This window comes from Cetorhinus maximus, chromosome 16, assembly GCF_964194155.1.
Source record: "Cetorhinus maximus chromosome 16, sCetMax3.hap1.1, whole genome shotgun sequence".
Classification (NCBI taxonomy): Eukaryota; Metazoa; Chordata; class Chondrichthyes; order Lamniformes; family Cetorhinidae; genus Cetorhinus; species Cetorhinus maximus.
The window spans coordinates 66,354,389-66,370,807 of NC_135894.1; the positions used below are offsets into that span (position 1 = coordinate 66,354,389).

The following is a 16,419-nucleotide window of genomic DNA, read 5'->3' on the forward strand; positions in this document are numbered from 1 at the left end:
AAACCAGTGACTGGCACTTGGCTGGAAGGTTCCTTGACAATAAAATATCAGCTCCATGATCCCCCCGCGGCGCTGCCGTTTCTCGGGTTTGTTTTCGGTTCCGTCGGGCGATGCAGGCGTTTAGCGGGGACAGCCCGCTGGCCGGGGTCCTGAGAGGCGGCGGCAAGATGGCGGCGCCCAGCGAGGAGCTGAATTGTCAGGATTTTTCCGAGTTCCAGGTGCGGGGGGCTCGCTCGCCACATGGGGAATGTGAGGATGGAGCCGAGCCGGGGCAGGCCGCCGCTATCGGCCGCTCGCGCTATCGAGCAGCCCGCCTCGAGTTCCCGTCTGACGCCCGGCGGCGGCGGCAGCTTGGTGTGCGCGCTGGGGGGGTTTCGTCCTTCAGGAGCCCCCATGTTTGGGGCAAGCGGAGGGACTGACTGGGGTCAGAGCCGGGATGGGGACGGGGGCTCGGGAATTCAGCAGCGGCTGTTTTAAAGGGCCGCCGGCTGATCGCGGTTCTAGCGGGTACCCTGGGCTTTGGACTTTGCCCCCTGTATAGTGGGCTCAGTGAATGGCCGAAGCGGCACAGTTGAATTCTCACTTTTTTGATATAAATTTTAGAAATATTTCATCGCGCCACCATTTGTCTGAAACAACTGGACCTCGCAGCATGCGGATTTATTACACTTACACCTTTTGCACCATGCTACAAGTGGGAAGACAGAAGCATCCACTTTTTCCTAACAGTTTATTTATTCAGTACTAAGTTTGAAAGTTTCCCAGTGTCCAACAGAACAGAATACCTGATGCAAACCTCAAGCAGAGTGAGGCTACATGCTAAACCATCTTCAATATACTTGGGAGATGGTTTGTCCCATAACTTTTAAATTATGTAACCATTTAAGTATAGGTGCATATCAAAAATGTTGATCTATACTATACCATCCCTGTGTGTTTCCTGCCCCACTGGCAGGACAGACCCATTAGAGGTGGTGGGATAGTGGTATACACTCGGGAGAGATTGAGGCCCTGGGAATCCTCAGCATTGATTCTGACCCCATGAAGCCTCATTGCATCAAGTCAAACATGGGCAAGGAAATTTCCTGCTGTTTACCACCTGGCTTCTTCCCTCAGCTGATGAATCAGTACTGCTCCATGTTGAACACCACTTGGTAAAAGCACTGAGAGTAGAAAGGGCTTGAAATATATTCCAGGTGGAGGCCTTCAGTATCCATCACCAAGTAGCTCAGTAGCACCACTCTGCTAAGCTGGCTGAGTCCTTAAGGATGTATCAAACAGATTAGACCTGCAGCAGGTGGCGACGGAAGAAACAAGAGGGAAAAGCCTACTAGATTTCAACCTCACCAATATACCTGTTGCGGATGTATCTATCCATGACAGTATTGGCAGGAGTAACTATTGCACAGTTCTTGGAGACTAAGTTCCCTCTTCACATTGAAGATAAGTTCCACCTGTGTGGTGCTACCACAATTAAATGGGAAAGTGGAGACAGATGAGCAGTTCCGCAGCCAATGGATCAGATCAAAGCTCTGCATTCCTTCAACATCCATTGGTGGTGGACAATTAACGAGAGGAGGAGGCACCGCAAATGTCCCCATCCTCAATATTTGTGGAGCCCAGCACATCTGTGCAAATAACATGCTTGAAGCATTTGCAGACATTCCCAGCCAGAAATGCTGAGTGGATGATCCATCTCGGCCACCTCCTGAGGTACCCAGCATCATAAATGCCAGTCTTCCACCAATTCAATTCACTCCACGTGATATCAAGAAACATTTGAAGACACTGTATACAGCAAGGCTATGGGCACCGACAACATTCCAGCTGTTGTACTGAAGACTTGTGCTTCAGAACCAGCCATGCTCTTAGCCAAGTTGTTCCAGAACAGCAACACCACTGGCATCTGCCTGACAATTGGGAACATTACAGGTATGTCCTGTCCAAAAATGCAGGACAAATCCAATCCAACCAATTAACACCCCATCAGTCTACTTTCAATCATCAGCAACATTATGGCATGGGAATGTCAACGGTCAAGCAGCAGTTGGCAATAACCTCATTGACGCAGAGTTCTGGTTCTGTCAGGGCCATTACAGTTTAGGTCTAAACTTGAACGAAGAGCTGAATTCGTGAGGTGAGAGTGACTGTCCTTGACATCAAAGCAGCTTTTGACCGAGTGTGGCATCAAGGAGCCCTAGCAAAACTAGATTCAGTGGGAATCAAGGGGAAAATTCTCCATTGGTTGGATCATACCTAGCATAAAGGAAGATGGTTGTGGATTTTGGAGGCCAATTATCTCAGCCCCAGGACATCGCTGCCGTAGTACCTCAGGGTAGTGTCCTGGAGTTAACCATCTTTAGCTGCTTCATCAATTACCTTCCCTCCAATATAAGGTCAGAAGTGTGAAAGTTCACTGATGACTGCACAGTGTTTATTTCCGTTTGCAATTCCTTAGATAATGAAGCAATCCATGCCCACATGCATCAAGACATGGACAGCATTCAAGCTGGGGCTGATAAGTGGCAAGTAACATTCACGCCACACAAGTGGCAGGCAAAGGCCATTCTGCTGACTTCCTGGGGGTCACCATTAATCGGAAACTTAACTGGACTATCCACCTAAATACTGTGCTATGAGAGCAGGTCATAGGTTGGGTATTCTGTGGAAAGTGCCGCAACTCTTGACTCCCCAACGCCGTCCCAACAACTATAAAGAACAAGTCAGGAATTTAATGGAATTCTCTCCACTTCACTGGATGAGTGCAGCTCCAGAAAAACTTGAGGCTGAATGTCACTTGGAGCGAAACAATGCACTTGATCTGCACCCCAACCACCAGTTTAAACATTCATTCTCTTCCCCCACCAGCACACCATGTGTACTATGTACAACATGTACTGCAGGAACTCCCAAACTCGTGACCTCTACCAGCTAGAAGGGCAAGGGTGGCAGGTGCATGGTGACACCACCACCTCCAAGTTCCCTTCCAAGTCCCAACTGGATCTAGACACCATATTGGGTCAATATCTTGGATGCTTCCTACCTCACAGCACTGTGGGAGTAACTTCAGCACATGGACTGCAGCGGTTCAAGAAGGCAGGCCACCAACACCTTTTCTTAGGCTATAAATGCTGGCCTTACCAGCAACACCCACACCAAAAGTATGTTACAAACATATAAACTAACATTCGAATTAGGAGCAAGAATGGGCCATTCAGCCCCTCAAGCCTGCTTCGTCATTTGATAAGATCGTGGCTGATCAGATTGTGGCCTCAACTGTACTGTCCTGTCTACCCCCACACCCTTTGACTCCCTTGTCAATCATGAGTCTATCTACATCTGCCTTACAAATAATCAATGAACTGTTCTCTGGGGTAGAGAATTCCACAAACTAATGACCCTCTGAGAGAAAATAAATTCTCCTTATCACCGTCTTAAATGGGAGACCCCTAATTCTTAAACTGTCTCCTAGTTCCAGTCTGTCTCATAAGGGGAAACATCGTCTCAGCATCCACCTTGTCAAGTCCCCTCAGGATTTTATACATTTTAATAAGATCGCCTCTCATTCTTCTAAACTCCAGTGGATACAGACCCAGCTTGATCCAACCTTTCCTCGTAAGATAATTCCTTCATCCCAGGAATCAGTTGGGTGAATCTTCTCTGAACTACAAATGCAATTATATCCTTTCTTAAGCAAGGAGACCAAAACTGTACACAGTATTCCAGATGTGGCCTTACCCTGTACTACTATAACAAACACCACCGCGCCCCCCCCCCCCCCCCCCTTTTATATTCCATTCTCCTTGCAATAAGAGACAACATTCCATTTACCTTCCTAATTACTTGCTGTATCTGCATACTAATGTTTTGTGTTTCATGTACCAGGACATCCAGATCTGCCTGTACCGCAGAGTTCTGAAATCTTTCTCCATTTAAATAATATGCTGATTTTCTATTCTTTCTGCCAAATTGGATAAGTTCACATTTTCCCACATTATACTCCATCTGCCAAATTTTTGCCCACTTACTTAACCTGTGTCCCTTTGAAGACTCCTTATGTCCTCCTCATAACTTCACAGAAGGGCTGTATTCAGTTCATCCTGTTGGGCTGGCCCTTGGAAAGAGCTATCCAATTAGCCCCAATCTTTCACCATCGCCATGCAAATTTTTCCTTTTGAAGTATATACCCAATTATTTTTTGAAAGTAACTAATGAATCTGTTTTCAGCACCTTTTACAAGAAGTGCATTCCAAACAATAACCAACGGCTCTGTTTTAAAAAAAAATTCTTATCTCCACTTCACCCCCTACCCGCATTGCCGTCTTTGATACTTAGCTTAAATTTGTGCCCTCTGGTTGCTGACCCTTCTGCCAATGGAAACTAAACTTATTTACTTGATGAAAAGATCATTTTGGATACCTCTTAAGATTTCCTTTAATATTTTTCTACTCCTAGGAGAGCAATCCCCACTTCTGTCTCCCTACAAAGTCCCTCATTCCTGCTATCATTTTAGTAAATCTCTGCACCACGGCCAAGGCCTTGACATCTTTTCTAAAGTATGGTGCCAGAATTGTACACAATACTCTGGCTGAGGCTGAACCAGTGTTTTATAGAAGTTTAGCATGTCCTTTACTAGACAATAAACAATAATTTTATTCGGCCATGAATGATGACAGGCCTTCATTTAAGTGCATGAAGCTCAATTTAACCAGTATTATTCATGCCAGACCCCTTCTTTGTGCCTATCGACAGGATGTACTGCGGATGATGCGGCAGATTGATGATAGGATAGTCCATGAATTAAATACCATTATCCCAACAGCATCCTTCGCTGGGAAGATTGATGCAAGTCAGACATGCAAACAGCTTTATGAATCTGTAAGTAGAGTCCTGCTTTTTCCAAATTTGTGGAGCTTTTTTTAACTATGTAACCGTTGTTGTATAAGAAGCTAAAAACAATGTTGAAACCTAATTGTAAAGTCTAACTCACATCGTACTGGGCCAGCTATGGTTTGACTGGTAACATGATTAATTTCTTCTCAGTATGGAATAGTTTCAAAACCGTGTAAACCAGAATAGTGAATGTATATTCTTACCCCTCCCCCAAGGCATACCTAGTAACTCATGAAAAACATGACCTAACAGACCAGTCTCCCAGCCCGCTGTACAATTGTCTATTTCTAGGTTGCTGTCATTTTCTTTAACCAATTGGTAAGAAGTGCACAAAAGTAGAATCAGGTAGTATTTTCGAACTTTTCTGAGTGGAGACTGCCTGCAAATATTGATGCACTCCAGTGGATCTCTTCCTAAGTTGTGAAAAGGAGTGTCAGCACCTAAAAAAAAATAGTACTCCCATTTCAAAAATGCTTTTTATTTGTATTATTATTAGTATGCAACAATAAAAATAACATGTCAGAAAGTCAACAATTACAGGAATTTGCAAATATTGTGAACTCCTGCAATCTGTGAACTCACATTACAGCCTAGGGAGTTTCATTATACTTTCTCAATTTCGTTTCCTTACCAGATAATAAATCCAAATTCTGATTGTATTGCTTAAACAACCACTAGACTGCATAACCTACATTTAATAATTTAATCAATTCGGATGAGCGATAGCCAACAAATTGTAGAGGTACGTGAGCTGGAAAGAGAGATGTGTTTTGGAACACTCTGAAACCCCAATTAAAATTTTATGAACTGCAGCTGTTATGCTCTCCATAGAGATCAATAACTTTTTTTTAATTGAATTCCAGTGACCGATTGAAAAGATCATGAGACAAGATTTCAAGTTTTAAGCCTTTTACTATAATAAACAATTTTACTACAATGAACATTTTGTAGGCAACATTCACCCACAAAAATAGCATTTAGTCACATACTCTAAACTACACAAAAGTTTCCCCGTTTAACTATTAAAACAAAAATCCCCTGCCACGGTTATACTTTACACTATCATTTAAGTGGACTCTTTCTTCTCCCGGAACCAGTCCAAAGTTATTCAATACTCCTGATGGTCTGCTTCCTTTGTCCTTTTCCAGCTGGGTAACTTGTAATCCCAAAACTGACTTCCACTGTGAGGGTTAAACTGGAGATTCCTTCCTCCTAGCCCAAGCTATGTGAATCTTCCAACCTTCTTTAAATCCTCAGGAATTTGATTTCTTCAATCTGAGTGCAAGCTCCCACCAGCATTCTGTGTGGTAAACAATAGGCTCACATTTTCTCTGCTTCAAGTACAGGGCGAGCTGCCTCTATCTCCTGCTCTCCACCTCTCAGATGACTGACTTGGGTACATCAGATTCAGTGATATCTTAGGAAACCCTGTAACATAATACTACAATGGCTTCCTATGGATTCTTCCGTTCCCAAAGCCCATCTCCATGGCAACATGAATCTCATGGACCTTGTATCCAGGTAGAAATGCTAATAAGCTGTCCTCTAGACCCCTTACTCCATTCCAGTTTGGAATTAAATATACAGTTTAAAGTATAATGGTTTATAAAACCTGACATTCATAACACACACACTGCGATTTGGAGACCAACAGTCTACCCACAGTCAGCACACGTGCTCTTGCCGTAGTCCGCATGTGTGAATATCTTGTGCCTTCTCAGCAAGTCTCATGACTTGGGCCCCTCTTGTACCCATAGCAACCAAGCCACCCAGACTTCTTGTTGAGCAGAATTCAGGGCAGGTCATATCCCTTTCATTCCTCCATTTTACCTTGAATTAAAGAGACAGCCCCAAAACATAACAATCTTATAAACTTTGCACTTGTAACACAGCTTTTAAATTATCCACTTTAAAATGACACTCCAGGATGTTTCACTGAGTTATATCTGGGGTGGGTGTAAATATGTGGTTTGCATGTTTTTCTTTAATAAGCTAGTTATACTGTTGGTCACATTAGTTGATGCCTGTTAATTTCTTTAGCAAGTATTGTTTAATATCTTTCTGGTTAGCACATGCTTTATAAAAGTGAACTGGGCCTAAAGTAGAATTGCCGTGAACATTAGCCTGCATATTCATATTAAAGTGTATGTGTTTTGCATTGTAAGCTGAGGAATTCCATATATATTTCCACTGTAAAGCATAGGCCTCAGGTGCTATGTTTGAATAGTCCATGCCCAATCTGTGAGACATTTGATCTTTTTACAGTAGTAGCCAGCTTTCATTTCATTGGTATTTAATTAAGCCGTCAAAGAAAAGTCCTTGCATCCACAAAACCTTTGTTTAAATTTTGATGAAGTGAAAGACTACTTGGCTTAATAGACCTAGGTGAAATGAGCATGGGTAGTTTAAAATCATTTCCTGGCACAACACCTACACAGATCAGAATCTGGCAGAATTACTCAGAGGCATAAAGATTACTGCAATCAAAATAGAAATGTGATATGTGGTGTCATGCATTTTGTTGGTACACTAGGAAGAAAGTTACTCTACCTGGACTATACTCAGGCAGCGCACCATTTCGGCCATGCAGTCAACTTATAAAAGACTGAAGTTCCAATGAATAATGTACCACTTCAGCTCATCAACAAATTCTTCTATCTCAGTTGTGCTCTTTCATAGAATGAATGCAGATCGGCAGGGCCATCTCTGCTTTTGGCAAACTCAAGTGGAGACCCTGGAAGGAACAAGGAGGGTTTGTCTGCCAGTAGAGTAGCAATATATGATTTGGGGGTCCTTGTTGCATCTGCTGTGAACAAAAGTGAAGTTGTTCCATTCCTGACTGAGACATTACCACAATTATTATAAGATTCACCTTAAAAATTAATCCCAACAGAATTTTTGACGTTATACCAAAGGATATAAAGAATGGACTAAAGTGTAACCTCCATTTCCAAACATTTCAAAAATCTATAAACTGCTTACTGTATTTTTTGATCTTCATGCTTGCCTACTTGTTTCTCTATAGTTTACTTTTGGGTGGTAAAATTTACTCGTATCTCGGTCCATTTTCTGGCATCTATGTCTATCATATCAAGGCAATTTTTTAATTGGGCAGAACCAAATGAAAGGATTTTAATATATTACAAGGCTGGTAAATTTTGTGTACCTATCTTGCTCTTTTTTTCCTTTTAGCTGAAGCAAGCACATGTTAGTAGGGAAAAAGCCATAAAGACGTGCATAAACCAATCCTCCAGTAGGGTGAACAAACTACGAGAAGAGAGAAATAAAGACATGGACAATTTAACACTACTAAAACAACTTCGAAAAGAACAAACGAATGTAAGGCATGCATAGAATCATATCACCCACTCCCAGAGTTTCCTTCCTTTGAAGTTATGTTTACAAAGATACTTTCTATGTGGATGTGACAAACTTAATTTTTTTTAAAAAATTAATGCAAGAAGTTTAAAATAGAATTGCAAGCTTGAAGTTTTCTTTTGGTGTGGAGGTGCTGCTGACTTTCTTTCTACCATTAGCATTACCCATTTACCAGGTAATAAACTGCAAGTAATGAGTGTGCTCTGCTGCTTAAGTCTTCAAAAAGATTAGATACTTCATTGACCAGCTTGACCTGTTAAGAATAATAAAGATACATTTGTAGATTTTAAAAATAAATTTTTAATTACTGAAAGTAACTTAATATTTTGAGGACAGTTTGGCTTTGGCCTTTTTTTGCCGTTAAAGGAAGATAGAGTTATTTCCTTTCTAAGCGAGTGGAACTAAGTTTTTGACAACAAAACTCACCTTGCTCAACCGTTGAAAGCAGGCCTCAGGAGTACATTGAAGTGGGTAACAACTCATCCTAATTTTTCTCTTCATCTTTGTGGAGAAGTTGCTGGCCACTGCTCACCTCTCTTCAAGGTTCAGATCAGTAATTCAAGGGGGAGGGTTGCAAGTGCAAATCTTTGCCACGTCACTCTTCTAAAGAATATACTGTGGCTAAATTCTAATTCCAACATTGAATTCCACTTTGCAATAGTAATTCCCAATAATAAACCCAGAGTACTTGTTAGTTGCAACTTCTTTAACAAATTAAGAGTGTTATTTGGCCAAAGGGTGAAAACAGGCACAAATTGGGTGTTGTGCTAATAAGACACGCCTGTTTGAAAGTCTGAATTTACCACGTAGTTTTGGCCCTAATTGTTGATTACCCTAACTTGAACTTGCCTGAGGTGCTAAAACAGAAACCTGCAAGTTTGGCACTCGAGTGCTGACTAGATGCAGTTTTTCTGAGCAGCATTTATTGTCTCCTCACCCCCATATACCTAATATGTCCAGTGCTCTGGCTGGCACACAGTGACATGTTGCAGGATGGCTCAGGAACTGAGGAAAAGGTACACAGGTTCACAGACTTGGAACTGGAGGTCCTGGTGGAGGAGGTCTGGAAAAGGGGGGATAGTTTGTACCTGTAGTAGAGAAAGATACCTCCTTGCCCTCCTGCAGCTCCCTTGTGCTGCTCTGTCTGGTCTCATGTCCTCCTCCCATTCCTCACCCAGACCAAGGGGGACCCTTAGATGCCAGTGACCTTTCTCACTCGCTTTCTCCTGGTGGTTACAAGGTATCCAATATGGTACAGTAGCACAGCACTTATTCTCAGAAAAATTCCAGAATAATTGATGGTAAAGTGCTGGTAAAGCCTTGGCAAAGTGTCCCAAAAAGTCTCAATGTGTTTGAGGTCCTCAAAAGTACTTTTGAAGTGTATTTACTGTTATAATGCAGGGGAAAAAGAATAATGGAGTTTCCGTGTGGTGATACGAAACACATTAAATTAAAACATCTACGATCAACATGCTTGAGTGTCTATAGAAATGCTGATGTCTGTGTTGCTGCAAATGGATTCACTTAAAATTTTCTGGATATTTCTTTAACAAACTTGTATTTAGAAGCTAACTGGGCTGATATTTATAAATTTGTAGATGACAGTTGAGGAATTGAGTACATTCATGTTTCTCAACTTCAGCCTTTGCAATTTAAATATTATACAATAGTTTCTAGAGGGGCATCCTTGTGTATATGGCTTTTTAAAGAGGGTTATATTACTGCAGCTACTTGCATGTAGATTTGCACATTTTTTTGAAAACTGCAGTAAGTTATGCATACATAAGTACTTGATAATATTAAGTCAATATTGACAATGACAATATTAAGTCTCTGTGCGTGTTGTAAAATATTCTATATTTCCATTATAAATGTTCTGTCTGTTTATGTTTCAGCTGAAATTGATGCAGTCCGAATTAAACGTTGAAGAGGTTGTCAATGACAGAAGTTGGAAGGTATGGACTGTCCTTGTATTTCTCTTTATAATATTTATATGTTGGAAAACAGAGTTTAATTGTATAAAAACTAACTCATCATCCAAATGATTATGCAGGCTCGTTAAATGAGGTTCTTTGTTGCCTAGATCAGTGGTTCTCAAATCTTTTTGGTTGACTGGCCCCTTTCCAAATGAATTCGTAACCACAGACCACCCTATCTAAATTATACTATATACATATTGCACATTTATATTTTTGACTGTAAAGTTCATCAGTATCCTGTTAAAGGACTTGCATAAAATTTTACCATGCTGTCCAGTATGGTGAAGATTGATGTGGCTGGTGATGTGGAAACTTTTATCTTCCTTGAAAAGAAACCGTACAGATTCAGTGACATGCCTGTTAAATACTTCATTGCATAACACCTCTCTGCTCTCTGCTCTGAGTACTCAAGGAAGTAGCCCTGGAAATAGTGGTTGCATTGGTGGTCATCTTCCTAGATTCTATAGACTCTGGAACAGTCCCTACAGATTGGAGGGTAGCTAATGTAACCCCACTATTTAAAAAGGGAGGTAGAGAGAAAACGGAATTGTAGACCAGTCAGCCTGACGTTGGTAGTGGGGAAAATTCTAGAGTCCATTATAAAAGATTTAATAGCTGAGCACTTGGAAAACAGTGGCAGAATCGCACAGAGTCGGCATGGATTTACGAAAGGGAAATCATGCTTGACAAATCTACTGGAATTTTTCGAGGATTTAAATAGTAGAGTTGATAAGGGGGAGCCAGTGGATGTGGTTTATTTGGACTTTCAGAAGGCTTTCGACAAAGTCTCACAAAAGAGATTAGCGTGTAAAATTAAAGCGCATGGGATTGGGGGTTGTGTATTGAGATGGATAGAAAACTGGTTGGCAGACAGGAAATAAAGAGTAGGAATAAACGGGTCTTTTTCCGAATGGCAGGCAGTAACTAGTGGGGTACCGCAGGGATTGGTGCTGGGACCCCAGCTATTCACAATATATATTACTAATTTAGATGAGGGAACTAAATGTAATGTCTCCAAATTTGCAAATGACACAAAGCTGGGTGGGAGGGTGAGCTGTGAGGAGGATGCAGAGATGCTTCAGTGTGATTTGGACAAGCTGAGTGAGTGGGCAAATGCATGGTAGATGCAGTATAATGTGGATAAATGTGAGGTTATCCACTTTGGGGTAGCAAAAACAGGAAGGCAGATTATTATCTGAATGGCTATAAATTGAGAGAGGGGAATGTGCAACGAGACCTGGATGTCCTCGTACACCAGTTGCTGAAGGTAAGCCTGCAGGTGCAGCATGCGGTAAAGAAGACAAATGGTATGTTGGTCTTCATTGCGAGAGGATTCGAGTACAGGAGCAGGGATGTCTTGCTGCAATTATACTGGGCCTTGATGAAACCACCCCTGGAATATTGTGTGCAGTTTTGGTCTCCTTATTTGAGGAAGGATGTTCTTGCCTTAGAGGGAGTGCAGCGAAGGTTTACCAGACTGATTCCTGGGATGGCTGGACTGACATATTAGGAGAGATTGAGTCGGTTAGGATTATATTCGCTAGAGTTCAGAAGAGGGCAGATCTCATAGAAACCTATAAAATCCTAACAGGACTAGACAGGGTAGATGCAGGAAGGATGTTCCTGATGGTGGGGGAGTCCAGAACCAGGGGTCACAGTCTGAGGATATGGGGTAGACCATTTAGGACTGAGATGAGGAGAAATCTCTTCACCCAGAGAATGGTGAGCCTGTGGAATTCGCTACCACAGAAAGTAGTTGAGGCCAAAACATTGTATGTTTTCAAGAAGAAGTTAGATATAGCTCTTGGGCCGAAAGGGATCAAAGGATATGGGGAGAAAGCAGGAGCAGGCTATTGAGTTGGATGATCAGCCATGATCATGATGGATGGCAGAGCAGGCTAGGAAGGGCCGAATGGCCTCCTCCTGCTCCTATTTTCTAAGTTTCTTCCTGGAGTGGGATTCGGCTCAATGGCTCCTGTTGGGAACACAGGCTGTTTCAGGTTTGACCCTGCACTGCCTAACTACTCACTGCACAGTTGCTGAGTGTTTCAGGGTTTTTCTGAGGCCTCTCAACAGACATCTGTTGTTTACTGGCCTGTCTGCACTGGTATACCATTGGCATTCTGTCATTGGAACACTACCAGCAGCGCAGATCCAACCCATGCCTTCGCACCAAAGGGTCCCGAACACATTATTTTGAGAACCAATGGCCTAGATGATGTATTTTGTGTTTGCAGCTCATATTGCCCCCAGCACAAATTCTGACTAGTAGTTTAATTGATTTCCTAACAATGAATGAATAGAAAATCAAAATGCCCTTATCAGAGAAACAATGCTAGTAAAGGAATCACAAAATGAATAATATGATTAACTTTTACAAATAATACAGTTCTGACCAAGACCCCTGTACTTTATCTGATTTTATCTGATAGCATGTTTTGGTACTGTTGAGTACTCAGTAAGTCCTTATCTCATCATTTCAGCTAGAGTTCTCATGAGGTGGCTAAATAGACAGGGCATCTACTTTAGTTTGAGTTATCCATTGAACCAGATGTTGGGAAAAAATTCTCTGGCTATGGGCAATGCTGCCAAGATCATTTTTATTTCCCACCCCTAGTTATCTTCAGAAGATGGTGGTGGACCTTCTGCACGACCTCCTACAGTCCTTTAGGTGATGGTATTCCACAATGGGGTTAGGTGGGGAGTTGAAGGATTTTGAGTCAGGAGCAAAAAAATAATGGCATATGTCTAAATTAGGACGGCTTTTGGCTCACAGAAGAACCTGTGCGTGATGGTGTTCCCATGACATTACTACTCTTGTCCCTTTTGTTGGTTATGACACCAAGAGATGCTGTTGAAGTAACCTTGTTGCAGTGCATTCTGTAGTTATTGTATACACATCTGTAATGCTCCAGTGCTAGACATGGTCAATATTGAGTTTAGTGACAAGGGTGCCAATCAAACAGATATCTTTGTCCTGGATGGTGGTGAACTTTGAATATTGTTACAGCTGCATTTGTCCTACTGAGTGGTAAGTATGCTATCAACGTCATGACTTCAGCCTAGTGAAGTAGCTTTATGTGATCAGGAGGTGAGCCAATCATTGCAGAATGCCCTGCCTCTACCTTACTTGGTGCAGGTACAGTGTTAACATGACTAGTCCAGCTCAGCTTCTGATCAGTGATGTTAAGGAACTCAGAGATGGTGCAATTCAAGGTGTGGGAAGACAGTTAAGTCTTGTTGGAAATTATCATTGCCCAGCATTTATGTGACACAAATGTTCCCTACCACTTGTCAGCCTAGGCCTGGATAATGCCTGGACTGCTTCATTATATAAAGAGTTGTGAATGCAGCCAAATACTGTAGAATCATCAGTTAACAGCTCCACTCCTGACCATTGATGAAGCAGCTGAAGATTGTTGGCCAAGGATACGGTCCTGAGGAACTTTGTAGCAGCATCCTGCAGCTGCAGTGCTCGGCCTCTGACAAGCATAACTGTGTACCAAGTACAACCGCAGTCACTGGAGAGTTTGCAGTTGACCTTGGGTGCTGGGTCCTGTACTTGGTTAAATGCTGATTTGAAATTGAGGGTCGCTCTTTCACTTCTCCTCTGGCAGTCAGCTCTTGCATTTATATTTTTCTCCTCTAACTTTCTCCTCTTTTTTCCTGAAGCTACCAATTCATGATGGAACACTGGACCTACTCCACCATGCCCAATTTCCCATTCTATGACTCTTATGATTTATTGCATGGATCTGGACAGTGAGTCCACACATGTTATTTGACCAAGGAACATGCTGTAGCCCAGTCCAATCCTGTCCTTGTTCAACATCCACACTCCCCCCAATTCCATCCCACTAAACTCAGGGCCACTGATGCCTTTTTATAGCACCACTATCACCACCCTATCTAGTTTATTAGATGTTCAGCAGGCTAAGGATCGAACCTCAAGGCTTCCTGATCCGTAGAACTCAGTTCCAGGTAGAGCAATGCACTTCCTAACTGAAACATAGGAGAAGAAATTCATGACTTGTTCTCCAAACTCATAATTTGTGAAAGAAAAGCTGGATGGCAAAAAAAGTAAATAAGAGTGGGTAGAGATTTGAAGTAATGTTTGTGAACATATTTTTTTAAAACTTTTTTTTTTAATAAGGTCTTCAAGGACCGCTGCAGAATTCATTACAAGCCTTCAAACAGCCTGTGACGCAGAAGCACTAACAGGCCAACCCCTGTCTACCCATGGCTTGAGAAGAATGAATCGAATGATAGTCGTTCAGAGTAAAGTGCAGTGGACCATTACAGAGACTGTTTATAGGTACAATAAGCAAGGGGTTTTGGATTTGATGGACCTTTTATTATGGGAGAAACTAGCAGTTCCAGTAATCACTTAAAGCAGCCGATAAAAATGGATCTAACAAACTTATGATGTACGTTTGCTGTGAGCTTTTCAAAACATAATTATCCATCTTGAATATGGATAAGACAGTTTCATGCATGGTTTAAACTTTTTTTTAAAAATTGCATAATGGAACAGATCATGTCAGTTATTGCTAAGGAATGTACCTGAAAGGTCTTGGTTTTCATTACCTCATTTACTAGATAGTTTTTCCCTTTGTCACATGTAGGATTACTAGACAATTTTGGTGATGTCACGGCAATTCTTTTTAAAAGTTTTATCTCACTTAAAGTGCCCAATCTGAACTTTAATTTGTAATAAAAAGAAACCTTTTGTTCAATTATAGGTTGTAGTTTTTAAAATAACTGCTTACCTTCTGAGCCTGACTCACCACTCATAATCCCAATGGAATTGCTATACCGTCACTCAGAACTGTCTTGACGAGTGAAAGGAAATATTCATCTGCCAAAACCCCACGGTTCAGTTTTAAACCTGATAATTGGGTTGGTGCGCTGCATAAGTCACGATGGTTAAGCTGCCCAATTTATAGCAGCCTGAGAACTTAAACTCCTAATTCAGACATTAGAGTTTGACTGACCATTCCTCCTGGAATTTGAACCTGTCACATTCGGGCTAGGAGTTAAGTGATTAAATGTTTGCAGTAACTTAATTGAAAATGGCATTCTAACAACAAAGTAATGTTGAATTAGAATCTTTTGCAAATATTTCACTCTAGCTGCCTCATCTACATTTCAAAACATCTAAAATTATGTATGTACAAGTTAAAAGTGTTATGTGCATTCTGTAAACGTCTCCATTATCCATTTGTTACAAAGTTTGGCCTAGTTCAACTTGAAATCAATCCTCACATAAGTTACTTATCTATTCCATGCAGTAGGGGGAGAAACAAGAGGGGGTATTGGTCTTGACATATGATCATCTATATCTACCATCAATTTAGCTTCCTTGAAAGTTAATGGGAGGTGTGTTTGTATGGGGATGCAGAGGCGGGGTTCAGAATTTTTTTTCTTACCTGTAGATGCCCAGGCAGCATCAACTGTTCCCTCTGACCCTGACTGAGCACTGATTAAAGTAGTAATTCTTTCTTGCAACAAGAGTATTATGACCGGTTCAAAATCTAAAGGTGTTTTTCAACCATTCCTGCCAACTACTGTAACTTCGTGTCACATGGGTGATTATGGTCTGCTGAGTTTTGGTTTGTGTAGTATCGTTGTTATATTGATGTTTTTCTCCATTAAAGGGAAACAAGACCTAGGGGGTGAAGTAATTCTTTAATTTTTCTGCTTTCACTTATGCCAAAGACACCCAGAAGCTCTTTCCAATAAAATCTGCCCTACGTGACATTCTTCCTGCAAAGCAGGGATACTTCAAAAAATATCATGAATTGTACCTACTTTGGGTAAATGAATATTGATGGTATCTGTATCACTGTATTCATCTGAAACAGGGGTTCTACTGGAAACCAAGTGTCAACGATTCCATATTTTTATAGAACTCAAGAATCAACAGACTTTTAAATCTAGAGAAAATGTAGTTCTGTTCCTACCTATTCATGTGTATTTAAATATTGGACATGTTCAGTTATGTGCAATCTGGAGTTTTAACTTCTGAAGAAACCACATTGAAACAATGTTTTGTTTTTTGAAGAGTATGTCCCGTTAATAATAAAAATCCACTGGTGCTTTTAATCCTGTGTATGTGTATGCGCATGTAGACATAATATGTAAAGTACATCTGTTCTAAAACAGTTAA

At 41.4% G+C, this 16,419-nt stretch overlaps 1 protein-coding gene across 1 annotated transcript; it reads left to right on the forward strand.

Annotated features, from left to right (window-relative positions):
- Positions 1–49: 49 nt before the first annotated feature.
- Positions 50–16,355, forward strand: mix23 (mitochondrial matrix import factor 23). The gene is made up of 5 exons (XM_078559945.1): positions 50–218; positions 4,753–4,878; positions 8,086–8,232; positions 10,167–10,226; positions 14,404–16,355. The coding sequence occupies exons 1-5, from the start codon at positions 111–113 to the stop codon at positions 14,452–14,454; spliced, it is 492 nt and encodes a 163-aa protein (XP_078416071.1). The 5' UTR covers positions 50–110; the 3' UTR covers positions 14,455–16,355.
- The last annotated feature ends 64 nt before the right edge of the window (positions 16,356–16,419 follow it).